At 43.1% G+C, this 26,574-nt stretch overlaps 1 protein-coding gene across 19 annotated transcripts in view; it reads right to left on the bottom strand.

Annotated features, from left to right (window-relative positions):
• Plekha5 (pleckstrin homology domain containing A5) overlaps positions 1-26,574 on the bottom strand; it is a 177,207-nt gene that overhangs the window by 75,328 nt on the left and 75,305 nt on the right. The window contains exon 4 of one of the 19 annotated variants that reach the window (XM_052175192.1): positions 8,318-8,418. The exons of the other annotated variants lie outside the window; for them this stretch is intronic. Coding sequence (XP_052031152.1) covers positions 8,352-8,418 — 67 coding nt within the window. The 3' untranslated portion in view covers positions 8,318-8,351. The remainder of the gene's footprint in view (positions 1-8,317; positions 8,419-26,574) is intronic. 19 annotated transcript variants of the gene reach the window in all.

Raw genomic sequence — 26,574 nt, 5'->3', positions numbered from 1 at the left:
CTGGGATTTAAGGCATGCACCACCACTGCCTGGCAAAAGTCACATTTTTGTATGTTGTTTAAATGTAAATGTGTTGCTAAGAGAATTCTTACAAAAGAGGATAAAATTCAAGTCTTGAAATAAAACATACCTATAGTCAGGGAAATAATGAGTATCCTGTTGTCATGAAATTCCCAGCAGCAAGGAAGGAAAGCCACATGCTTCTAAACTTCCTACATGTCCATGTTTCCTTCTAGAATGCCTCTATTTGGAGAACAAGACCAAGGGCGGCTCTTGGTGTGTGTAGGAGAGTGGTCCACATCAAAGCACCTCCTGAAAGGCCCCAGTGCTGAGAAGCTGAGGGGCTAAGAGCAAGCCTGTCCTCACCACCACAGCCAGAGCCCAGCAAGGGAAGCATCATCTCCTCACTGTCCTGCATGTCTCTAGAAACAAAAGAACGGTACAAACTATCTACACAATAAACAGCATATAAAAATAATCACTACAAATATAAACTCTAATAAAATTATGGGATGAGATAAAGACACTGCTTTCTGCTAATGAGTACAAGTTGAATTTCTAATTTTCTTTCTGCTTTTAAATCACTTATTGTGTATGTGTTTGTGCATGTGAAGGTCTGAAGGCAACTTGTGGGAACTGACTCTTTCCTCCCACCATGTGGGTCCTGGGACTGAAAGCAGGTTCTTAGGCTGGGTAGCAGGTGCTTTAACCCACTGAGCCCTTTCTCAAGCCCCAAATTTCTGGTTTCTAAAATGATACAAGCCAAAATAACTGAAGGAATAACTTCATGCTTCATGGAAAACATTGTTATAAATGCTGCTATCCAGTGAGGCCCACACTTGTACAGATGTTTAGAGTATAAAAATCAACCAAGAATAGCAGACACATAATGATTTATGTATCAAGTATGGGGAATGGCTATTTCCCGTATTAAAAGAAAACTCTACGGGACGGTGTCTGAGTGATAGGCGGAGTGCTTGTCCAGCCTGCATGAAGTCTGAGGTTCCACCCCCACGCGTCCATCTTTTTATTTATCTTGTCCTTGTTACTTGGGTGCCCTATGGGGCCCAAAGGCCACAGTGTGCCGGCACCACGCATGCGGACTGAAAGTGCATCGTGCACTTTTCCTTGGCATTTACTTTTCAGGTTAGCCAATGCTCCACAGTTCTTCCCTAGTCCTGTCAGTCGAGGAGACCAAAGTCCATGCCTACCTCACAATGGCAAAAATGATAGTAGTATCATAAGCTTACACAGACCACACAGACCACACAGTCAGGACTCGAAGGAGAAGGCTAAGAAACATCCTGCTTTTTTCAGACACTTCAGCTTTACAAATGGTGTAAAGAAAGCCCCCATGCTATCGGATTATAAACACTGCATGGAGGAGGAGGAAGAGGGAGAGGAGGGGGAGGAGGAGGAGGGAGGGAAGGAGGAGGAAGAGGAGGAGGAGGAAGAGGAGGAAGAGATGGCGGCGTAACTAGTTTCTTCCTTTGGAAAGTTTTGGGAAGGCCAGGAAGCTGATTTAATCTGAGCATAAGATTTGTTGAGGTTTTCTGCATAGCCTCAAAAATGTTGTAATATTTTGGCTATTCTTAGCACTGTAACTGCATTCTATAGAAACATTTGCTCTTTCTGTATTTAGAAAAAAAAATTCATCAGGTTGGAGAGATGGCTCAGTGGTCAAGAACACTGACTGCTCTTCCAGAGATCTTGAGTTCAATTCCCAGCAACCACATGGTGGCTCACAACCATCAGTAATGGGCATCCAATGCTGTCTTCTGCTGTGTCTAAAGACAGCTACAGTGTACCGAAATATATGAAATAAATACGACCGGAGCGGGGCTGGAATGGGACTGGAGAGAATGGGACCAGAAAAAAAACAAAAACAAAAACAAAAACAAAAACACCATGATATATTCATCTGATTTCTATGGCTGTAACAAGCTTCCTGAGATTGTGAATTAATAAGAGAAAAAGTTTATTCTTGCTCATAATTTTGGTGGTTCAGTTAACAGATTGGTTCCAATGCTTAGAGCATTCTGGGCAGAACATCATGGTGAGAGTAGTGTGGACCAAGCTCTACCCACCTGGTTGCCAGGGCCCTACAGGGTCCCTTGTGTGACCATGTTCTCAATGACATAATCATCTTGAGAGGCCCTGTCTCTCAAATGTTCCACTGCCTCTCATTCTGGGGTCTAAGTCTTTAACTCTTGGTCCTCTGAGGGACATCAGCATGCAAACTATAGCATGTGGTTAACTTCAGAGACTAATGTAAGATGAATTCATTTTTCCATTTATGTTGCCATCACAGCTAATGTAATCTTTGGGAGTGATAGACTATCCCCAAGCAAAGAGAGCTTATTAGGCAGGGCTTTGTGTAACTGGCAACAAAGCTGGACATGCATCCACTACGAAAAAAGTTTAAAAAAAAAAGTGTGCTTTTAGAAAACTGTCCAAAAGATTTTGTTCTTGTTATTAAGTTCAGATGTGAGCCCACACGACTCGTGAATCCTCTCAAGTCAAAGAGACAGGATCTGATTTAGAGTAAGCAAAATCGATTGCACAGTGAGGCTTGGCAGCTGAAGCCTACTTGCTAACTCTCCTTGAAGCCCCAGTAACAAAGCCAGCCCGTGCCTTGGACTTACAAGGGCCTGATCCACAAGTCGCCACATACCAGTAAGCAGGAGGCAGAGGGCTTGTGGCCCACAGAAGCTGCTGGCTTCTCAGGTAGGCAAGAAACCTGCAGTCAGTAGCTCAGAGGTGTGCTTGTAATTCATCTTGTGTACACATGTACTCAACTGAAAGAGTACCAGAGTTCATGTTTATCCACTTTATTTACAGCTCAAGGCTGTAATACAAGACACCACAAGGCAGTTCCATTTTCTGGCTTGATGTGATGCTGGAGCGATTTTTGTCCATAGAAGTCATTCAGTAACCACCATCATTAACAATCAAATCTAATTAACTTTAAAACCATCCCTGTTAGTCATTAAATTGGTGGCTTCTATACTGACTCAAAATAATGTTTCTATTATTATTAAATGGAAAATTCACTAATGCTTTATATAGTAAGCTATTTATTTTCATTTTAACAAACAGGAGAAAAATATTATTTTGAAATCTGGCTGCCATAATGACTGTTTCAACAACTTATTTACAAACTAAAAATATGCTGGCATAGGAAACTGGGCCTACAATTCAACTCAATATTTTAAGAACAAAAAAGAAAAAAACCAGACGCACCCAGATTTTCTGAGAGAAACACAATTCTTGGCTTTGGTTATGTGGGAAAACAACCACAGGGTTAGCAATTCAAACATGTAATTGTTTAAGAACATGAGAAGTATACATTTCCTGTCCCCACATTCAGTTCTAAATGCCACTTGCAACTCAGCCCTAACTGCTTCCAGACATGCGGCTTAAGCCCGGGGATCTGTTTCCCTGCCATGCAGACTCTCCTCAGGACGGAACCCCTTTGCACCCTTCTCTCCCCACTTCAAAAGCAGATCGTCCGGGATGCCTTGGGAGACCATGCATGTGAAGACTTCGTTGTGCTTCTCATGTGGCTACATGCACAGACATCACTAGTGCCCACCCTCACAGCGACAGTAGGGTGGGGTAGGGGGTTGGCATGGGACCCAGCTGTCTTGCTGCACAAGGGACCTGGGCCTGACAGTCCTCTGAAGTGGGATTATTAGTTATACTGCATCACCTGAACAGGGTCCACCCCAGGCCAGGCTGCCATCCAGCAGACAGCTCTGTTCTTTCCACAGTCTCCTTCCCTGACTTATCAGTCAGTGACATTTCTGGTTCTGCCCTCACCATTTGGTGCAATGACATCTAGAGAAGGCAGCACAATTTGCTCAGAAGACCTTAAGAACTGCAGTGACAGGGACTGCTGGGCAGGGCACACGCGACCTTACTAGGGTTCCTCTGCTCTCTGCCACACCAACACCGCTTCCACTCGAAGTCGTCATGAAACTTTCACTTCTAATTTCTATCTTGCTTTGCTCTGAAGCTCTGTAATCATTTTCCCCTCTTGGTCAGCTGTCCCAATATAAATGAGCACTACAGCAGGTTAGAAATGTTAGGCCGCATTCCCCTATCACAGGTGCCACTGAGTCCAACCAAACGCCACCGAGTCCAAGGTACATGTCTCAGCAACTGGAACTGAAAGTCTGGCCCTGTCTAAGCACGAGAGGGGCCCAAAGTCGGGAAGGGAATGCAAGCACACCGCGCCCAGCTGTGGGGAGGTTGGAAGCCCCTTCCCAACCACAACCCCTGCACTGCAGAGCCCGCCAGAGAGCACACACACCAGAGACTGTATAAACTGCCCTTTGAGAAACCCTTTAAAAATAAAAATAGCATGTACATTACATATACCTATAAAAATAAACTCTTATAATAGATTCTAAATGATTCTGAAGTAACTCAAGAATAAATCAATAGCACCAAGCTAGTTAAAGGCAAAATGTTCCTGTGACATCCTTTCAGGTGTCACCACAGGGTTACATCTCAGACCACTTGGTAAATTAAGGGCAAAAAAGACTAAAATCATTTTAACATATCTTTTTGTCTGCAGGCAACTTGGGTGAATCTGACTTAGGATGTTTATCTTAATGAAAAGAATAGCTAGCACTGTATGGTTAAGACAGAAATAAGAATTTAAGATGGTCATACAAATTCAAAGTAAATTTGGGCCAACTATAAAAGTACTAAGCCATGTTATTTTTGTAGTGGCTACAGATCATGCTATGAGAACAGGCAGTCTGTAAGATCTCAGCTACAGCTGCCCAGAGTGAGGCTGGGTAGCCAGATGGTCAGGGACTGTAGTAACAGAACAGTCTGAACACAGAACTACACCCAGTGGAGGGTGTAGAACTAACCCACTTTAGGGGAGGTTATCTATTTCTTAAATATTATTTGTAATTTACCAAATGCATTTGTGTATCTGTTATATACCACATTTGTATCTGATCTCTAGACATGTTAGATGTCACCTTTATCTACCTACTTCACTGTCTCCTATCCATTCTTCATACTATACAACTGCAAAATGTGCACCAAAGAAAAACAAAAAGTACACAACCTCTACCCTTCCATAAGGGAAGTGTTTGGTGGCATAAAGGCATATTAGTGAGTGTAATATAGTCCTTATCAAATAATGACTTAAGTAGAATGTGCTAGAAGAATTAGTTACTAAAAACAAATACAACTGAGTACTTTATTGTTTTAAAAGATTTCTGGCTACTGCCAACATCTTTAATATGAAATAAAATGACACAGACAACTATAATTTAATGAACAAGGAACATTAATAATATGGCCTATGCTTAAAATTTACTGTAGAGTGATCTAGAGTGGAAAGAGCATATGCAAAGCCACATAGAAAAATAAAAATGATTACAGGGTATATTACAGTGCTTTAAAAGATAATCTGAAAAATGGTAACAAAACCTGTACAAAAAATATAGTCACCAAAGTCCCGGGATAGGTGGGAATTTATAAAACAAAATTCAAAACCTTAACTAGAAACATGCAAGAACATTCCATTTGTCATTTAAAAGCAATAATGTGGCATTAAAAATATCTAACCTATAATTTCATGAGTTCAGACAACTCTACCACTCCCTAAAGAATGCTAATAAGTAATATTCTGTAGTAACATAGATTAAGCAGACATTTACTGTACCAGTGGGAAGGAGGCAAACAGACTAGAGAAAGCCGAGTCCCAGCACTAGTTCTTACCCCATCATGTCAGACATGCAGCCTGCTTCTGACCCCCAGGGAAGCTACCACAATTCGAAGCAGCCCAACAGCTCTACTGTAGATGACACCATTCTTTGTAAGAGTCAAATTGACAAAGTAGACAATTCAGTCCAAACAGAAAATGCTAACGGCTTAATTTACCTATTCTTTTACAATAACTGAAAATTGTATGTGCATGAGTGTTTTGTGGGAAGTGTTTGAGTGTAGCAGGTGCCTGCAGTACCTGGGGAGGCCAGCAGAGGGAGGTGTCTCCTTGGAACCGGAGCTAGAGAGGTTTGGCGGCGCCATGCTGATGCTGATAGCCAGCCTGGGGGCCTCTGGATGGGCAGCTGCTGCTTGGAACCACAGGGCCAAACTCTCTAGCTTCCTAACTTACCTATTCTTCACTTCACTGTATTTACTTATTTTTAGAAACTACACAAGCTGTACTGAAACAATTATTTCATGAGAATTAAGTCAAATAATATCCATGTGAAACAAGATCAATTCCCTTTAGAAAGACTGCATCATTCTTTGCACAGAAAGAACGAGCTCATTCAATGAGCACGAGCAACACAGCCTCAAATATAAGTAAATAGCGACAAGGAGTAACCAACCTCTAGACAAACTATGGGCAGCAGAGATTCACCCAGGCACTTACTGTTCAGTTTAGTCAACAAGTAATTGCTGCTATGTGGCACCCGGGGCAAAGTGGGATAAACACCCAACTCCCTTTAGAGATGAACAGCGTGGCAAAAACTAGCCACATGGGCAGATGTGTGGGCCCAGGTCAGGGGCGTAAGGCAGGCCTGTATCTGGAGCCACAACCCTCAGCTGGCTCTCTAGGAGGGTGCAGGCTTCGAACTCTGCAGTAAGGCGGGATCTCTCTACTACAACGCGCAAGGCAATTCTTCTCTGTCATTTAACTTGCTTAGTAACTTAGTTATGTATGCCGACATGTTATTTAGCAGCTAATGTGCCCAATGTTTTGTTTTGCTCATCACAAGAGAACAAAATATATAGTGTAAGCCTGAAAGGGGCTGAGACAGTCATCTGAGTTTACCACACTAACCTCGCCAAGTACATCTTCTACTACTTTAGAGACAAGGAAACTTTTAGGTCCATTTCCAGTCATTTCCTTACAGCCATGCTTATCACAGCTGCCACAGTTAACTGCCTGTTCATTCAAAAAGACCTTACAGCGGGTCCCTGTCACTTACACTTTGGTAGCAGCCAATGACCTCTGATGTCACAGTGCCTCAAACCCATCTTCGTCTCAGCTGAGCGCCTCATCTGTCCCAGGGCATCAGGCCACAGTGACAATGCACTGCTTAGGTTTAGAATGCAGGCTTTCAAAACAGCTTAAAATATTAAGTGAATTCATGATAAATTTTTAAAGGGAATAGAAATATTCATGACTTTTCCATATATATAGCACTTCCTGAATTTTCTAGCTTTGGGCAGAATTTTAAGTGGAAGCTGAAAAATCCAGTAAGGTCAGGGAAAAAAACTGGGACTCTTAAAGCTGTCAAGCTAAATAAAATGAACTTGATACCCTACTTCTATGCTTCCAAATATATAGTAAAATATACTATACTGCTAAGGCAGCAATCTAGTCCTTAAATTTTGCATCATAACAGTAAATAATTTTTACTTGTTATATAAAATTGAAGCAAGACATATTATTTATTAAGAATTATTGCCTTTTCCCCAAATAAAACATCTATTCTTAACAAGCTGAAATCAAAACTGCTACTGAACCTTATGAAAAGCATGCTGTCATAAATGCCAATAGGACAGGGCTCCAGGAACTCCAATATGTATGACATAAACAGAACACATCTACGAGACAGGCAAGAACCTGTAGGTAAAAGAGCTTCAGGAAAAAAAGGAGGTTTACGCAACACAATTTTCTTATATCAATGCTTTCAAACTAAATCCCTTTATGTTATAGTTCACAGAAACGTGAATTGGTATGCCAGTAAGAATGAATTCTTAAAGGCACACGTTTCTAAAATTTCTTTCAATGGGAAGAAATACCGTCGCTAATATAAAAATTTCTGCTAGTATTTTGTTCTGAAAGATTAAGTGTGGATTCCTACTTTGAATCATACCACAGAAAACCCCAGATCAGAGAAACAAAGGCAATTTTAACTAATTGTTCATCAACTTAAACTACTATAAAATTTTAAGACATTATGCAGTGATATTGTCTATATTTTCTACAAGAATATCTAGGAATTATTCATCTAATTCTGAGGTGGGGAGGACCCAACTCTTCACTTGAGTAAGTTAAAAAAATTAAGATAAACTGTGTTTTTTTTTTCAAAATAAAAATTCTTGGCTTTAAAGTAATTCATGTCTACAATGTATTTATATAGTTGGATGTTAAGGACAAGCTAAGAGGAATATATTTCCGACATTGATATCTTAAAACGTTCAAGTCATCTGAAAATCATTTACGTGACTCTAATAGTTTAGAACTATTTATGCTATGCAAAGCATCTGCACTAGCTCCCTGCGTGGCACTAGGGCAGCAGCAAAGGCAGCACGAAGGAGACTCACTTACCTCCTCCGTCACAACCACATCCTTCAAGACTCAGCTACAGGCACAGAGGGCTTGGAGTGGAAAGAGTCAACTCCTTTGTCTCTGAGAGCTCCCGGTGAATCCTGTTGAGGACCAAACACTAAGGAAATGCACTGTGGCTTTCAGGCTGGCCTGCCACTCTGAAGTCTGACACTACACTGACGTCACTCTAGCCTGGCATTGCAGCCGCAAATTAAAGCAGTTTCTCCAGGAAGAATGTGCTATGATTAAGCTTGCTCTCTAGCCCAAACAAAACAACAACAAAAAAGCCTGACTTTGATTTCCTTAAATTTGGCATAATAGGGTAAAATATCAAGATATATGATTACAGATAGCTTTGAAAAAAAATGCTTAGTGAGAGATGTAAAATAAGTGCTCTAAATAATTGGACTTTTTCTGTCTATAAGCATACCAACTGAAAAGACACTCTACTTGAAATGCCCCCACTCACTCTGCTGTTTCCAAAGTCACTACTTATTGCTTCAAAATTCAACAAATTCCTGAATTTCCACTACCCAGAAGCAATGATAGTTGCTCCGAGTGACTATGTCTGTCCAAGAACCTTATGAAGCCACGTGGGTCTCCCTAGGAGATGCTTCTGACTGTAGCTAAGGCCTGTGAGGCAGCCCTGCCCAGGCACTGTAGCCGTTATGCTGATGATCAGAAGTCATTCTGTTGAAGCACGCCCTGACCAACGCTTGTGCACATAGGTGGGAAGTCACAGGAGGCTGCCACAGCGAATAACTTTCCTAACCTTAACAGATGCTTATTTTTAATTACTTACTACAAATAAGTCAAAAAACAAAAATAAACAAACAAAAACCCCACTCTATGGCACTGGCTGTCTTGCTGCTTTTTCCTGTATTTAGCTACATAGGATAAAACCTTGATACAGAATGGATCTCACAGAGTGTGTAGAGCTTTAGTTTTTTTTTTTTTTAAATGAAGGAACATAAACTTCTTTATTCTTTTTTTGCTACTCTAATTCTTTTTCTTCAAGTAATTAATTTATTTATTCACTTTCTGATCTGTAGCAAGAACAGCTGGGCTACCTTTATGTAAAGACTGGGGACCTGTGAAGCCACAAATGCAGCTCCTGCAGGAGGACCTCATTGAGGACTGCCTGACAGAGCAAGGATTGCCGGTACACACAATGCCAGCCAATCAGGAACTGCTGCTTAGAAGTGACGCTTTCTTGGACCAATGGGGTGTGGGTGGAGGGTATTAAAGGAGTGCGCAGCCGTGCTCAGATGAGCTTGCTGCGGTTTCTCACCTGCTCCCAGAGTCTGTGTCACCTGACTATGTGCCCTTGAGGGCAGGTAGGGTCAGACGGTGAATAGTCCAGAGCACACGCAACACTGATCACAGCTCCCCCCTCCTCCCATTCTCTTCTGAGAGGGGGAGATCCCCTCTGGGTACGAACCCACGCTGGCACCTCAAGTCACTGCAGGACTAGGAACATGGTCTCCCACTTAAGCCAGACAAGTTAGAGGCACAGGATCCACAGGCAGGCAACACATTTAGGGTGAGCCACAGTTCCAGTTGCTGAGTATGCACAAGAAGACCACTCTGCACATCGGCTACAGAAGTGCGGGGAAGGAGCACTAGGTGGAGCCCATGTATGCTCTTTGGCTGGTGCTTCAGTCTTTAGAAGCCCCCACAAGTCCAGGTTAGTTGACTCTGTTGGTCTTCTTGTAGAGTTCCTATCCCCTCTGGGTTCTTTGGAGACTAGAAAATATCAACCTGAGTGAAGTAACCCAGGCTGAAAAAGCACATGCTGGGTATGTACTCACTTATAAGTGGATAATAGTCATAAAGTAGAGGATATTCACGCTACAATCCACAGACCCAAAGAAGCTAAACATGAAGGAGGGCACAAGGGAGGATGCTTGAATCTCACTCAGATGGGGAAATAAAATTGTCATCAAAGGTAGCTGGAGGGAGGGAACTGGGTGGGAAAGGAGAAGGGGGCGGAGGAAATCAGGTGTAGGGAGGGCTAGGAGAGGGAACAGAATCAGCAGGGGATGGGCATCTCCAGGGCATGCCTACGACCTGGGATGGGGAAGGCTCCAGAAAGTGTGAGGATGGCTGTAGCTGAACTGCCCAGCAAAGGGGATATGGAGCCTGCAGCAGCCACCTCTTGTAGGCAGGCAGGACTCCCAGTGGAGAGATAAGGACACTGGCCCATTCACAAACCTTCCACCCAAAATGTGTCCTACCTACAGGAAGTGCAGGGACAAAGATGGAGCAGAGACTGAGGGAGTGGCCAATGACTGCCCATGGGCAAGAACAAACCCTGACACTGTTAATGACACTGCTGTGCTTGCAGACCGGAGTCAAGTGCAAAAGTCCTCTGAGAGGCCCTACCCAGCAGCTGACCGAAACAGATGCAGAGACCCACAGCCCAAAACTAGGTGCTGCTCTGGGAGTCTTGTGGAAGAGGTGGGGGAAGGACTGAGCTTTAGATTTATATTGTCCTCCATCCCGTTTTTTTCTCTCCCTGTATCCTGGCCCAGGCTGAACACTGACAATCATTTTTATTCCTTTTCATTCCTAACAGTGATGTGTTGTGCTGCCACACTGTCTGTCTGTGAATGTGCAGGCCTGCAGTAGGAGACCAAATTAATCAGTGGTCGTAGCACATCAGGCCTGGAGTTGGATGCTGCAGTTTTCAAGTTCTGTGGCTTCTCAACAGTTCTCTGACCACGAACAGGTCCCCTAGCCTCAGCCTTCTCTATGGAAGACAACTCTAATAGTATAATCCCATGGAAGTCACATCCACACAGTCAAAAGCCGACTCCTGTAACGGCTGACTGTATTTCTTCCATAGTTCATGCCTCTTCACAAAACAGTAATTTATACAAGCATGGGCAAATCTCTTTACCAAATAAACTGTAAATAACTTGTTAGAATGCTAATGGTCTAATACTTCTCAAATATGTTAATTGGAGCTGTCTTACACCAAATCTAACATACAACCTAATGGCTGCTAAAACATTTCTTCTCTATTAAACTGTCTTAACAAAAATTAAAACCAGAGGACAAAATTGCTTCATTACGTACACTGAGCTCCAAGAAAGCAGGCCAACAGTTTGCTAAAGCCAGAAGGCTGGGCATATGGCTCAGAAGCCTCCCTTCCTTTTTGAGGTTAAGATTTTGCAAATTTCAATTATATTCAACTTAAACTTTTTACACTAATAAAGAAAACAATCCGACTCTCGGGAACATCAAAAAGAAGTCATTAAAACTTTCCTCACATTTCCAAAGGCAACGAAGAATACCTTTTAAATACCAGAAAGAATGTTAACTTAGAATCACTAAAATATAGAAGGCTTTTTTTGTTTGTAACAAAGAGCCCAGAAATTCACTAAGATGAATGGGATGACATGTTTTTACCCCAACATCTAGGAGCGCCAAGACCAGAGGACTGTGAGGTAAAGGATGGTTCGAGCTGTAATGTGAGGCTTTGGGCGATTGCTGGATTAGTTAGCCAGATGACTCTACGGAGGGCTGTCTAGGATGGAGGAGCACAAACCTGCAGATGTTTGGAGGGCATTTCTAAAGAGGACTGGCATGTGTGCAAGTAGGGGATGGGAGAAAGATTCACCGTGAATGTAGATGGGAATTCTATGGATATAATTAAGAAGAGGAAGTCAGGTGTGCAAGCTCTCTTGTCCCTGAGTACAAGGTCACTGTTGCCATCATCTGTAGACGTCAGGTCCCAGCGGTGCCAGCCTTTTGGTGTGGACTCAGCAACAGGGACTCTGCAGTGTGCAGGTGGGTATCACACAGCTATCTTGCCTTCTGTTACGTAAAAACCACACTAATAAATCTCCTTGGATCACACACTTTTTTACATTCTGATATTCTAGAAAGCCTAGAATATACACTATAGTACCAGGAATAAGGACTTCTCAATTCCTGAAATATCTAAGGCACTTTTAAGATTCTTGTATAAATTGTTTGGCTTCTCTTTAATGGTTTCTTTGCCTGCAACTTTAAAGAAACTACTTTTCTGGCCAAACTGTATGTTTCCCCATGTATTTCTGCTCTGCTTTTTAATTCTCACTGCAAACTAGTTCTAGTACAGCTAGCACTAGCAATGGCATAGCCTGAACACTACATCATTTTTCCATTTATACTCTCTCAAGGTTTCAGACATGCATAAACTAGAGACAAATTCTCTGCTAGAATATACCATGTATGGTTTCCAGTTCAAGTCTAACAGTCATTGTTCCCCTTTAAGCCTCACAGAACAGTCTTTACTGTGTATCGCTAAGGTTCCAGCCTTCCAGACTCCTCCCAGAATGGTCCATTTAGCTCTGTTTGACACTTGGTAGGGGCTCTAGTCTGCTTTCAAACTCCTTCACATTCTTATACACCAGCTTTACAACCTAACAATCATGTTGTCAGGCTTGGTTACAGTGACCTTACTCCCTTGGTACCAATTTTTCATCCGTATTTTTGCATGGCTTAGGCATACTATCCGACAGAATCAACTGATGGAAGGACTGATTTATTTTCAGTTATTTGTGTCCCATCATGTCAGGGCCGTCATGCCCAAGCAGCTCGCATTGTCAGGGAAGGACTGTGTTAGAGGCTGACCGACCTCACCACAGCAGACCGGGAAGCAGAGGAAACAACACACGGGGACCAGGGGCCAAGGCGAGCCTTCCAGGGTCCACCTTCTAAAACTTCCAGGGCTTTCCAAAATAGTGCCAGCACTTAGTGACCTGGGCTCAAATATATGAACATTAAAACCATGACATCTTACTCTGTTTTTAGGAAACAATCAAACAAATATAAACCTGGAAACAAACAACAACAAAAACATCAAGTACCCAGATGAACAAAATAATGTACTAAAAAGTAACTTTGCTATTAGTCTAGCATATCTGATTTACATGTGATCCCACAGGAAAGCAGGACTTTTAAAATAAAATGAAAACCTAGCACAGTGTTTGCAGTATCACACAGTGGTTCAGGGGCTCCACATAGCACTGCTTCAAGAAAACAATAAAATGAAACAAAAGAGATGTATTCAAAGAGTCTGTGAATTACTGGGGATATCAAGAAGTGACAAGTCAACCAAGCATCTGGTTTATGACGTTATTGGAGCTTGTGACGGCTCTCTTGGTCCCTTCCCTGGCCTATATTCTGTTTACAGTCTGGTGGGCCATGGGAATAAAGGGAGAGTGAGATGAAGTTCCTCCTCTCAAGGACATTGCAGGCCCAACTTCATAGGAGAAATCAGGCTGCAAACAAATCATTAAAACATAACCCATTTGAGAGCCCAGAGGAGGAAATGGCTACTGGCCTGGGGACGCGTGGAAACTGCTTAACAAGGCGAAGGCCAGCCGACTATTTCAAGATGGTACCATTAGGGGTAGCTGTGCTGACAGCACAGACGTCATTGAAAAATCTAAACTTCACACCCACTTCCCAATAGCAGATCAACTATTTCCTTACAGAAAATTATGACTAACAGTAAGGCAATTCTCATGTGCTTTGTACAGTTCTGCCTAGCGGGTCTCATTTGCCAGCACTGATCACATGGTTAGGAGAAAGCCAAGAAAAGCTGTGGAGACAGACAGCCCACTACACTGCTGGAGCCAATCAACTTCAAATCCTTGGGGAATCCTAAATCTCAACTAATCTCAATTTTCTTTTCCTGTATCTCTAAAGTCTTCAGCAGGAGCCATACCTCATTAGAAAGAATAGAAGGCCAGTGAGGGCTCAGCTGGTAAAGATCACTGCCATTTTGGCCTCATGACATGAATGTAATCCCTGAAGCTGATGGGAGAAGGAGAGAGCTGACTCTTCAAAGTGGGCATACATACACAAATAAAAACCAAAGAGAAGGGCTAGACTTGGCTCAGTGGGTAAGATCACATGCTGCCCTAGCAGAGGCCCAGGGTTTGATTTCCACCACCCACATGGCATAACCATCTGTAACCACAGATCCAGAGGACTGAACCACTTCTGGTCACTATGGGTACCAGACACATACATGGTAAAAAGATAATACATACATCCAACCAACCAAAACACAATACGCATCATATATATATATATATATATATATATATATATATATATATACACACACACACATACATACACACACACATCTATACACACACATATATACAAACACAGATATATATATATATTCATACACACAGATACACACACACACACACACACACACACACACACACACACACACGGATATGACATGACACACAACCCACAATTAGAGTTCAACAAGGTTCTCGTAAGAACTTACACCAGCAAATGTCTCACTCAGGACACCCAAGGCGCCTGTGAGACGCCCCACAGCCCAGCTGCCGTACTGTCATTTTTCAATCCTTACATATTTATTATTTCACTTCACAGTGGTATATAATCTTTAAAATGCTACCCCTGCCCTTGACTTATTTGACATATCTGGATCCTCAACATTCGCTCTGCAAAAGAAATTTATTCCCAAATACCTCAATTTGAACCCCAATTCCATCCATAATCTGAGGCCAATTTATTCATAATTAATAATCAAAGTAGAGGCTCTTGTAATGGACAGAAGCACCACTTCTAGTAATTCCTTCCAGTACCTAACACTATGGTATAACAGTAAGTGTAAGGTGTCTCATTGGTTAGTTAAGGATTTCACCGCCTTGGTCATTTAATACAAATCATTCTGATGAGAAAATATTAGAATGGGCTTGACCTTGTGGTCCATGCCTGGGAGCTCAACTCACAGGAGGTGGAAACTGTGTTTAAACAAACAAACAAACAAACAAACAAACAAACAAACAAGAATGGGTATGGGGGCAAGTTTCCATTTACTAGCCAGGAAACAGTCAAAGATATTTTGTGTTTCAAGTTGCTGTTCTTTTAGAGATAAAATCTCACAAAACAGCAAAAGCCTGGAATAAGTAATTGATAGAGATGAATCATTTAAGAACCCAATTAGTCCATAAACACCTGCTTAGGAAGAAACCAACTATAATGAGAAAGCCCTTCATACCACTAGAATCTTCATTTGTAAGGAGTGGAAGGTACTGAAACAGACTTGCTTACTAACAGAATTCAGAAGTTCTGAACTTGAGAATACCCAGTTCTTAGGTCGTTAATGAGCAAACTGACCTTGTTTTTCTAAGGCCAGTCAGTAAGATTTCGAATTAAGGCTTTAAAACTTCTCTATTTCTTCCAGTCCTTTCTAAATTCTGCTTTTTGCATGAGATAAGTTACAACTAATTCAAGTCCTGTTCAAATACAATCTTCTTAAGAGAGATAGATTTCACCCAAGCTGCTAACTGAGGTTTGCACTGCATGTTATAATCAGTCGTGTGATAACTACATATTTCTATTCAAAGCACCTACCCTATGGAGTGGAATAAACTGCTCTGCATAATAAAAAGAAAGTATGCTCTCATGGACGAATTCTAATTCATTTATCCAACTACCTATAAATCAAAGTGTGAGTTAAGACATTACAGGCAGCAAGCAAAACAAAACAAAACAAACCAGTGGGCCCTGGTGGCCACGCCTTTAATCACTGCCCTGTGGAGGCAAAGGCTGTGGAGCTCTGAGCTGGAGGCCTTGGGCTCAGCACAGTGAGCTCCAGGCACAGTGAGCACAGAGACCCCATCTCAAGCCTACACAAGGCAGCAGAGATGCATTAAACCTGGTGAGCATCACTGAACTGAGTCCGAGCTGCCAGGAGCCATTTCCACTTGAGCTAGAGGAGAAGTGTGTGGTGATGTCTGTACCAGCCCTCGACACTTACATTCTCTTTTTTTATGTAATAGGGGAAAAGTGGACAGAGTGGTTAATCTTTAGCCATATTTTCACTGTATTAAAAATTTAGAAAAATTCGCAATGGCAGTATGTGCAAAATGTAGAATGAAGACTCAATACAGAGGCCAGAATGCATTATGGGGATTCAGCCGAGACATGGAAAAGTCACTTGTAGGTGTACTGCTGACTCAATGAAAGTCCAAACAACATGTCTGCCTGCTCCAACTACGTTCTTAGTTTTTAAAAGATTTATTTTTATTTATGTGTATGCATGTCTGTGCAATATCACGTGCATACAGTGGCCAAGGAGATCAGAAGAAGGCATTAGATGTCCTGGAGCAGAAGTCCCAGGCTTAGGAGCTGCTACACATGGGTACTGGGAAGCAGATGTGGGTGCTCTGGAAGAGCCTATGCTCCTAACTGAATCGCCATCTCTTCGCCTCCTAAAACTAAGAAGAAGGAAACTGTACATTTCCTTGTTATCCACTTATTTAGAACACATGGACTCTGCCTTACTCACTTCTGGACTCATTTCTGGAACTGAAGGAAAACTGCAATTTTTTTACATCTCATTTGCACACATGCCTTATCTCTTCACATTCTTCTGTGTACACTCTCACCTGCTCACACTCCTCATCTGTTCACACACATTGGTAGCATCGGTACATACTCCCCGTGTGTACACTAGGAATGGCTAGCATTTTACGTTCCTGGGTTCCTTCCTCCTCCCTCCTCTCTCGACCCTTATATGAGGCAGCCTTAGGCCCCACCCACGAACCTCTTCTCATATCTGTTTGTTTGTTTGTTTGTTTGTTTTTCCCGAGACAGGGTTTCTCTGTATAGCCCTGGCTATCCTGGAACTCACTCCGTAGACCAGGCTGGCCTCGAACTCAGAAATCCACCTGCCTCTGCCTCCCAAGTGCTGGGATTAGAGGCGTGCGCTACCATCGCCTGGCCTCTTCTCATATCTGTTGCCAAGCTCTTTCAGAGGCTCCAACAGGCTCTCCTTAAGGCCCCAGCCTTACATCTCCCTGACCTGACTCGCCCTTTTTCCCTCTATATAACTGAAAAAGAGGGATTTGCCCTTGGAGTCTTAGGTCATCAACTGGGACCTTCCTTTGCACCTGTAGCATACTTGTCAAAAAGACTGGATTTAACCATCCAGGGATGGGCACCTTGTATTCGTGTCTTAGCAGCTGCTGAACTCCTTATTCGAGAATCAAAGAAATTAACCTTGGGGTCTCCTATAACTGTGCTCTCTTCCCATAACCTGTCACAGATCCTAACTTACAAAGGCTTGCAGACTCTACCTCCCTCCAGAGTTCTTTCTCTCCAGGTAGCGCTAATAGAGGATTCCACGCTCACCTTCCAATCATGTCCTCCTCTTAATGTTTCTACTCTTCTCCCCCGACCTAATACTAACCACTCCCTGTCTCATTCCTGCACTGAGACTTTAGAGCAACTATTACCTCATCCTTCACACATACAGGAGGGCACACTGCCTCAAGCCATTTATACTTGGTACACAGATGGAAGCTCCTTTCTATATGAAGGGACTAGAAAAGCTGGTTATGCCAGTGTCAGACACCGAGGTGGTAGAGACACAGGCCCTTCCTGTACACACCACTAACCAACAGGCTGAGCTGATAGCTCTCACTCGTGCCTTTCAACTGGCACAGGGACAATCCCGCAATGTCTATACAGATTCCAAATATGCTTTCCATATCCTCCTGTCCCACGCTGCTATCTGGAAAGAGTGTGGGTTACTTACCACAACAGGAGGATCAGTAACTAATGCAAACCATATTTTAGCCTTGCTAAAGGCCTCTCATCTCCCCACAGCTATTGGGATTGTCCATTGCAGATCTCACCAGACGGATGACTCTATTGTATCTAAGGGAAACAACCGAGCTGATGAGGCAGCTAGAGCTGTGGTCCTTAGGGGGCCAAACTCATCTCACCTTTCCCAAGACATCCTTACACTACAACCCACATCTCTACCTCCACCCCCTGACACTCGCCAAACTCTATCCTATCTTCACCAGCTCTTTCATCCTAACAGCCGAGTGTTATCTTCTTTTGTTAAGACCCACCTACAGCCTACTCCTGAAGACTTAAATTTCTTAAAATCTATCACTGCTTCTTGTAAAATCTGTCAGATGTCAGATTCCAACTCAAGGTATCGCAGTACCCCCTTTCCCTACCCATCAGGCTAGAGGTTCCCTTCCTGGAACTGACTGGCAGCTTGACTTTACCCATATGCCTATAGTCAAGCGTTCCAAGTACCTCCTGGTCTTGGTGGACACCTTCTCGGGGTGGGTAGAAGCCTTTCCTACCACTAACAAAAGGGCTCAGACAGTCTCTGATCTCCTCCTCCAAGAGATCATCTCCGGATTTGGTGTTCCAACCTCCCTTCAGTCAGACAATGGTCCTGAATTTACTTCCCAGGTCTCTCAGAGTCTATCTAAGGCCTTAAACATCCCTTGGCATTTTCACATTCCTTACCATCCTCAATCTTCAGGTAAGGTAGAAAGAACTAATCGCTCTTTTAAAAACTACTCTTACCAAGCTGTCACAAGAACTTCACCTTGACTGGGTAAAACTCCTACCTCTTTTCAGGCTACGAGCTCTCCCCAAGCGACCTCTTCCTATCTCACCCTTTGAACTTAAGTATGGACGTCCAGTTTTAACTCCTGGTCTTTCACCTAAATGCTCTCCCTTCCCAGACCACCTACTCACCCCACTGCTTTGCCACCTTCGCTCTCTCCTATGGGACTTTGCTGACCACCATCTACCGCGGCCACAGACTGTCTCCTGTCCACTGCCTGTCAACATTGGAGACCAAGTCCTCTTATCCCCTCCGGATCATTGGCCCTCACCCCTCTCTCCCAAATGGCAGGGCCCTTTTAAGGTGATTCTCGTGACCCCTACAGCCGCTAAACTCGAAGGATTTCCTCATTGGGTCCATCTATCTCACCTCAAACCTTTCATCCCTCCACCTAAAGATAACTCTTCTTCATACACGTCAACCCTGACAGGACCTTGCTCTATTAAGCTCCAGAGGACATTGAGACCATCCACCTTGTCCCCAATTCCAGAACATGAGACTCCACTCCGGCAGCCGAGCTCGACCTCATTGGATTAGACATGGGTTTCTTGTCCTATCCCTGCTGTTCTTCATTTCCATCCAGGGCAGTCCTTACATCTGGAGATTTGAGGTTCAAGAAACCCCCACAGATAACAGTCTTTCCAAATAGGGTCAGGAAACTGCTCCATAGCCGGATGTCAGGTACCGATCCAAATCGCGATCATCCCTGTATCTGTTATCCCATCTAAGCATTATGATCTCTATACTTGCTTTCTCTTTGACCAGACAGAAGATTACTGTAAAAAATGGCTAGACAAATATGGGGGCTGCCCATATTGGTCTTGTCAGATACATATGCTAGGATCACGGGTCAATCATTTCTTCTATCAACACCGCAAGACACTTTTCTTCTACATACAAGACCCATGGGATTCCAGGTGGGAAACAGGAGTTGTTGGTAAGCTCTATTGTAAAAACCAGCCCAGTTCCCCAATAAGTACCATCCATATTCAGAGAAAGTATATCTCAATCGCCCAACCCCTAGATATTGGAAAAGTAGGGGAGATAATTAAACACTCCTCTGAAGTTCTTGATTCTTTGACAGCACCCCTCATAAATGGCACTAACTTGTCATTTCGCCTGTTGCTTCAAACCTTGACCTCAGCATACCAGCTCCTTAATGTCACCAGGCCTAGTCGCTTTAAAGATTGTTGGTTATGTGTACCCCCAGGAATTGACTCAAAACTGTCACTTACAGCTTCTCCAGTGATACTGCCAAATAACCTTACCTCACCTTTTGTTAGCTGTCCTGACTCCGATGTCACCATGGCTCCGTACCTTACCTCTGTCCCTCTCTTTGGCATGGCAAACTGTTTTAAGACCTCTGGGACACGTTCTGTAGGAACATTAAGCTCCTAATGTAATAAAACCGTAAGCCTTGATATATCATCTCTGCCACAATGCCCTGCAATCCAAAACACGTCAATTCTTTGTGGCACTCAGGTATATCATCGCCTACCTGCCAGCTGGTCAGGAGTTTGCACGTTGGTACTCCTTTTCCCTGAGGTGGGAGCGATCCAGAGAAATGAGCCCCTGCCAGTTCCAGTTGTAGATATGATAGCTGCTCGACACGATAGCAGTTCAGATCGTGCCACTCTTGGTCGCTACAGGAATAGCCATAGGTGTTGGTACTGGTATGGCAGGAATAACGACTTCTCTGGCCCAATACAATACATTCACTTCCCAGTTTAAAAGTGATCTCCAGGGAATGACTGAAACTGTGCTTACTATCCAGAAACAGATAGATTCTTTGGCAGCCATGGTGCTTCAGAACCGATGGGGTCTAGATGTCCTGACAGCTAAAGAAGGTGGTCTTTGCCTGTTCCTCCAAGAATGCTGTTTCTATGTCAACCAATCCGGGATAGTGAGAAACAAAATCCAGGAGCTTCAGACAGACATAAAGAACTTCAGAGATTGTGAGACCTCCAGCTCTGACATTTTCGAAAACCCTATATGGAAATGGACACTCCCTTTTGTAACGCCTTTTCTAGTCATCTTCCTGGTGTTATTGTTTGCTCCCCACCTAATTAATCTTGTTTCTACATTCCTCCAACGGCAAATGCAAAAAATTTCTAACCAAACTATTAATCAGCTTCTGTTCCAGAATTACCATCTGCTGCCCACGAAAAAGCCCCCGTCCCCAGATGTAGCCGATGCCAACATGCACCAGGTGGACCCCGATGATGAAAGTCAGCTATACCCCAAAATTGACAACGCCCCTAGACAGCAGGAAGTAGTTTAAGAGACTCGGCGCCCTCACTTCTTTTCATCATCGGGTCCCCCCACCCCTTTTTCTTTTTCTTTTTAATGAAAGAAATGCAGGAATGTAGGTACCCGAGGCCTGCAAAGCTTGTGACGCCATACAAGACAATGTATAGGTCTGTTGCCCAGAATTCCATAGCCTACCTTTACCTGTAATTACGTCACCACCGGTATATAACCGGGCAGCGCTTCTTCCCCCCTCTCTTTTCTCTTCTCTCTTTCTCTCCTTCCTTCCCGCCTGCCCGCTACCCCTTCCCTATCTTAAATAAAGCCCCACGTGGAACTGTTTTGCCTGGCGTGTCTCATTGCGGCCCACGGCTCCACCGCATCCCTGTGCGCAGTGCCTGAGCGAGCGAGGTGAGCAGACAGGACAGTTGCGCAGAAACTAACACACACCCGTCCTTATTTGTACACATTTTCTTTCACTGAAGACAGGAGACAAGTTTCTAGACAGTATTTTGCTGTCTAGAGTTAAGGAAGTCAAAATCAAAAGAACCAGCTTGGGTTGAGATTTAATTTCGTTGGCTAATAAAAAATTTGTCATTTGTTTAATATTTATAGAAGATAATGTTTTCCTTTTTTTTTCTATAAAAGAAGCATGTTTTTAGGATGAAACAGAAATAAGATATGTGCTGGGCAGTGGTGGTGCATGCCTTTAATCCCAGCACTTGGGAGGCAGAGGCAGGGGGATTTGTGAGTTCGAGGCCAACCTGTTCTACAGAGTGAGTTCCAGGACAGCCAGGGCTACACAGAGAAACCCTGTCTCAAAAAAAAAAAAAAAAAAAAAAAAAAAAAAAAAAAAACAACAACAACAACAAAACAAAACAAAACGAAACGAGACATGCAGACTGACTCTGAGTAAGTGGGCACGTTAGTAAGTAAAGTATACGTATCCATTCTGATCCTGGACTCCATCAGGATGAGCAGGAAGAACTGAGCCCCAAGGCTATGTGCACAAGATGGAGCCTGGGTGGGCAGAGGTTCGCGGAGTCCACCCCAGCCCTGCACAGTGGCAACTGCGGCTGCTGGGGGAGGAGGAGGAGTCCATCTGCTTGGGACGTGGTTCCTGATAAAAACCACAGAGCTACGTGGACGCAGGGAGTTTAAAAGAACACAGGAAAGCTGAGAAGGAAAAGTGGTGGGAAGAGGATACAGGAGGGGCTGCCGGGCAGGCACGAGGGATGGGGGCAATCAGCACCTCAATCGTGTAAAATTCTCAAATCTCTCTCTCTCTGTCTGTCTGTCTCTCTCTCTCTCTCTCACATACACACACACACACACACACACACACACACACACACACACTCTCTCTCTCTCTCTCTCCCACCCACATGTGGTTGCACAGAAGTCAAAATTTAAAAAAAATATAGAGGTTCACACTGCAGTGCATTTCTGTAACCCAGCATTTGGAAAGATCAGGTGGAGCGGGGAGGCTGTAGTCTGGGGTGAGTCTGGGATGTGTCATAAAACCCTGTTTCAACCAAACCAGAGGCTGGCAATGTAGCTTACACGTAAGTGGCTACCCACGCTACTGTGGGTAGTCTGTGAAAGGAACTTTACCTGGCTTCTAAGTGACAGGAAGGCTTGAGGTTATCACTGATCTCCTCAGGAAGGTTTTTCTTTTTCCTTTTCCTCCATGAGGCAGTTTCCTTTGCTGCAGAGCAGGAGGAACAGGTCCCCCTCACTTAAGTACTCCACTGTTTGTGCCCATGGATAAAGTAGGGCCTGTGCTTCACGCGTGGGGGCCCAGCACTCAGGAGCCTGAACCACGAGGTCTACAGTGATTCCACTGTAGTCCAGGATGCACTGTAAAAGCTTGCCTTAAAAAGCCAACTTCAAACAAACCACCACACTAAGTCAACAACAACAACAACAACAAACCTCAAAGAATTGACTGTGAAAGAAAACTGTTTTGCTTTAAAATTGGGATCTATACAGCTGGGCTCAAGCCTCAGGGCTGTAAGAGAATACTGAGAAAGAGGCGAGGTTGACACAGCATTTATTGTTATTTAGATTCTGTATGAGATACTCTCCTACAAAGGGCTTTCTAGAACAGTCTCTAGGGAACTCTTAGCAGGGTCAGGCTTTAATAACGGCAGGGGCATGGAGGGCATCTCTGCTGCCTACTGCTCACGTCTCCTGTCCTGTGCAACTGTACTCAGTGAAGAAAGGCAGCCAGCTAAAAGCTCAGCTGCTGGGCTTCCCTACAGCTTGGTACGTCCACATTCACTGGTGCAACTGCTGAAAGAAACAAAACAAAAGGAGACATCTCTGAAAAACACTTTAAAGGAGAACTCATTCAGCCAGGAATTAAATTTTTCTTCTCCTGATTTTTATTTATTTTGAATAGATAGATAGATAGACAGACAGACAGACACAGACAGATAGACAGACAGACAGACAGATAGATAGATAGCAGTCATTTTGGACCAAAAGTTAATCTTGAGAAACAATCTATTACTCTAGGATAATGAAGTCGGAGATGGAGGAGCTTATGGCAACGCTCTAATGCCCATCTCTGTATGTTTTACTTAAAGGACACACTACTTCATGTTTAAATTACACAGGAGCTCTTTATCATAAAGCAATTACTTGTAGAGGTAGAGAATTAATTATCTAAAAGTAATTATTTATGCCCTAGGACCTAAGAAGCTCACGTACTCAGAGCCAATGAGAGAGAAAACTACAGACTAAAATCAGGACCCTTTCCGACTGGAGGAAGTCTGAGGGCAGAGTGGAGAGCAGCCTGGCAGGTGGGTACTAAGGGTAGCATCACCTTCTACAACAAATTAATAAACCACATTTAAATCAACAGGAAATGAAAAGCAGTTCAAAGTATCCAGTGATAATGACGAATAACAACAAAAGAAGTATGAAGATTCCAAAACTTAAGTTCTGCATAACAGAAAATATCACAAAAAATGTCATCAAGTGGAACTGGCAGACTGTACCAAACCTCCTCACACAGCAGAAGCACTGTCAACCAAATGAAACATTTGAAAATGGCGAGCAGTCTTGGGAGTCATTTATAACTACAACTCTTAATCAGCTACATATTTCTAAAGTATCACTTTTATTTTACATGTAAAAGGACTAAGGTATGTTAATTTACCTTAACTAAACTTAAGCACCTTTAAGCAACTCTAAATCAGCTACATATTTCTAAAGTATCACTTTTATTTTACATGTAAGAGGACTAAGGTATGTTAATTTACCTTAACTAAACTTAAGCAACTTTAGTTAACACTGGCTCTGAGGAGCATAAATTACAGATATACTAACACAGACCACAGACGTTAGAAATGGCCCAATTCAGTGTACTTCCTTTGATAGGTGCTTTTGTTTCTTACCTGTCTCATGACAAGGTCTCTTCATGCAAACTAAGACGTCCTTGCCTGGGTTTATAATCTTCCTGCCCCAGCCTTCCCAATCTTAGGATTATAAACATGCAACACCACACTGCTGGATATCACAAAGCAACTGAAAGGGAAAAATACATTCCCACGACTCTTTTTTAACCACAAAACAAACACGATTCTTCTAGTAGCAACCCTTGGGTTACAGGACCTAGTTGTCAAGCAAAAAGAGATCTGAATGACATTATACACCAAAGCCAGTTGCTAAAATAAAAACCAGTGTGCTTATGTTAAACACACACATACACACACACACACACACACACTTGTGAATCTGATTCAAAGATATTTCTGACATAGATTTTTCTATCTCCTCCTATTTGTATATTATTAATGGAGTATCTTTTTGTTATGTAGCATTTCAAATTTTCTTGTAAGATTTGGGTATAAAAAAATAGAAGTTTCTAGAATTCAACCTAGTTCTTTATATGTTCACTATTTCAATCAAACATTGAGTGTACATGGCAACAGAGAGACTGTATGCAGTTGCTCACACGGGCAATAGCACTCTGCCCTTCCTAACCACAAAAGAACAAGCCACTACACTAGGCTTTGCTTACAGTGTGACACGGGACTCTACCAGGCACTTACAAACTATGAAGGTGTTTGGTGAGTAGACACTGTGGGATTGCTATTTAGGAAATGAACATGAGCACACCAGACCAAATCTATTAACACTGAAGAACAGAAACAAATGTAGCTTTTGCTTAGCTGGCACCAATGTGTGAAAGGCTGTCCAAGCAGGAGGCCGAGGCAAGAGGACCAGAAGTCTGAGCCAGCCTGAATGCAATACAGAGACCTTGTGCTTTTTGGTTGCCCACTGTACAGGCTTGGCTGCAAACTGATGGGCTTCTGACAAACAACTGGATGCTCAGGTCTCAAACATCTTAGTGAACGCATCCCATGGCCCACCATTAAAGTTGGTAGCTGGGCCTACTGGAAGGAAATAAAATCACTGTGAGGTCACTCACCCCACCCTTTCCTGCATGCCCCCCCTCCCCGATCAGCTGGAGTTGAGCAGCTCTCTTAACACAGCCCAGAGTGAACAGCAGTCACCTGACTAGGCACACTGCGGAGGTCTCAGTGTCGCAGAATTCAAGTGTCCTAATGACAAGTGCTTGTGTGCCAGTGTGTGTCACCTCACCAAGTCCTTTGCTCACATTCTAATTGGATTGTCTGTCCTCTCACTGCTGAGTACTGATACTTTTGGATGAAGGAATTACACTCTGTCCAGATCTGTAATTTATTTGCTAAAGACAGATCATAAATCATATTAATCTGTCTAAGTCAGCATTTTCTCTAATTCAGTCCACCAGTTTATTCTTTTTAAAGTAGAAAGAAATTGGATAATTCCTGACAAAGGAATGCTTAAAAAACAAAAAGGTGTTGTCACAGAAACTGTTAAGAACTTTTAACATGTTAATTATAAAAAGATTTAAGAATTAGACTCAATAGTCATTAAAGATAAGCTATTAGAAGAAAAAAGAGAGGAGGAGCGGAGAGGAGAGAAGAGGAGGGGAGGGGAGGGGAGGGGAGGGGAGGGGAAGGGAGGGGAGGGGAGGGGAGGGGAGGGGAGGGGAAGAGAGGAGAGGAGAGGAGAGGAGAGGAGAGGAGAGGAGAGGAGAGGAGAGGAGAGGAGAGGAGAGGAGAGGAGAGGAAGGCCAGGGCCACTGCACACAGTAGTCACTGCAGAGCTCATCTGGCCCCCACCGGGCTTCATTTTTGTACGAACACTCTCAAGGTCAATGGCGCAGACTATAGATTAGTTACCTCAAGAGGGTGAGGGTATACCACTAGGCCAATAGCATTTAAGGGATGTTAATCTCCTTTTTTTCCTTAGAAATTACAACTGCATTCAAAGAGCCAATGCGATCAATAGATGCATTAATGAAGAATATAATAACATGGTAATTAGAATTTTGAATTTCTTTTTGTGCAAATCTGTTTAAAAGAAAAAAAAATATGATTAACAAAGTATTAGCCACAGTCCTACAGGGTAAGTGTGCTTTATGCAACCAGAGAGGTAAACCCAAATGTTTCAATCTTGCCTCTTAGCGAAGTTCTAGAGTTTGTTTAGTATCTTCAGAGGTAGAAGAGGTTGTCGAAGCCCA

The sequence above is a fragment of the Apodemus sylvaticus genome, chromosome 2, assembly GCF_947179515.1.
Source record: "Apodemus sylvaticus chromosome 2, mApoSyl1.1, whole genome shotgun sequence".
NCBI classification, from domain to species: domain Eukaryota; kingdom Metazoa; phylum Chordata; class Mammalia; order Rodentia; family Muridae; genus Apodemus; species Apodemus sylvaticus.
The sequence above is the reverse complement of the archived record's forward strand: the minus strand, read 5'-3'. Positions and strand labels throughout refer to the sequence as shown.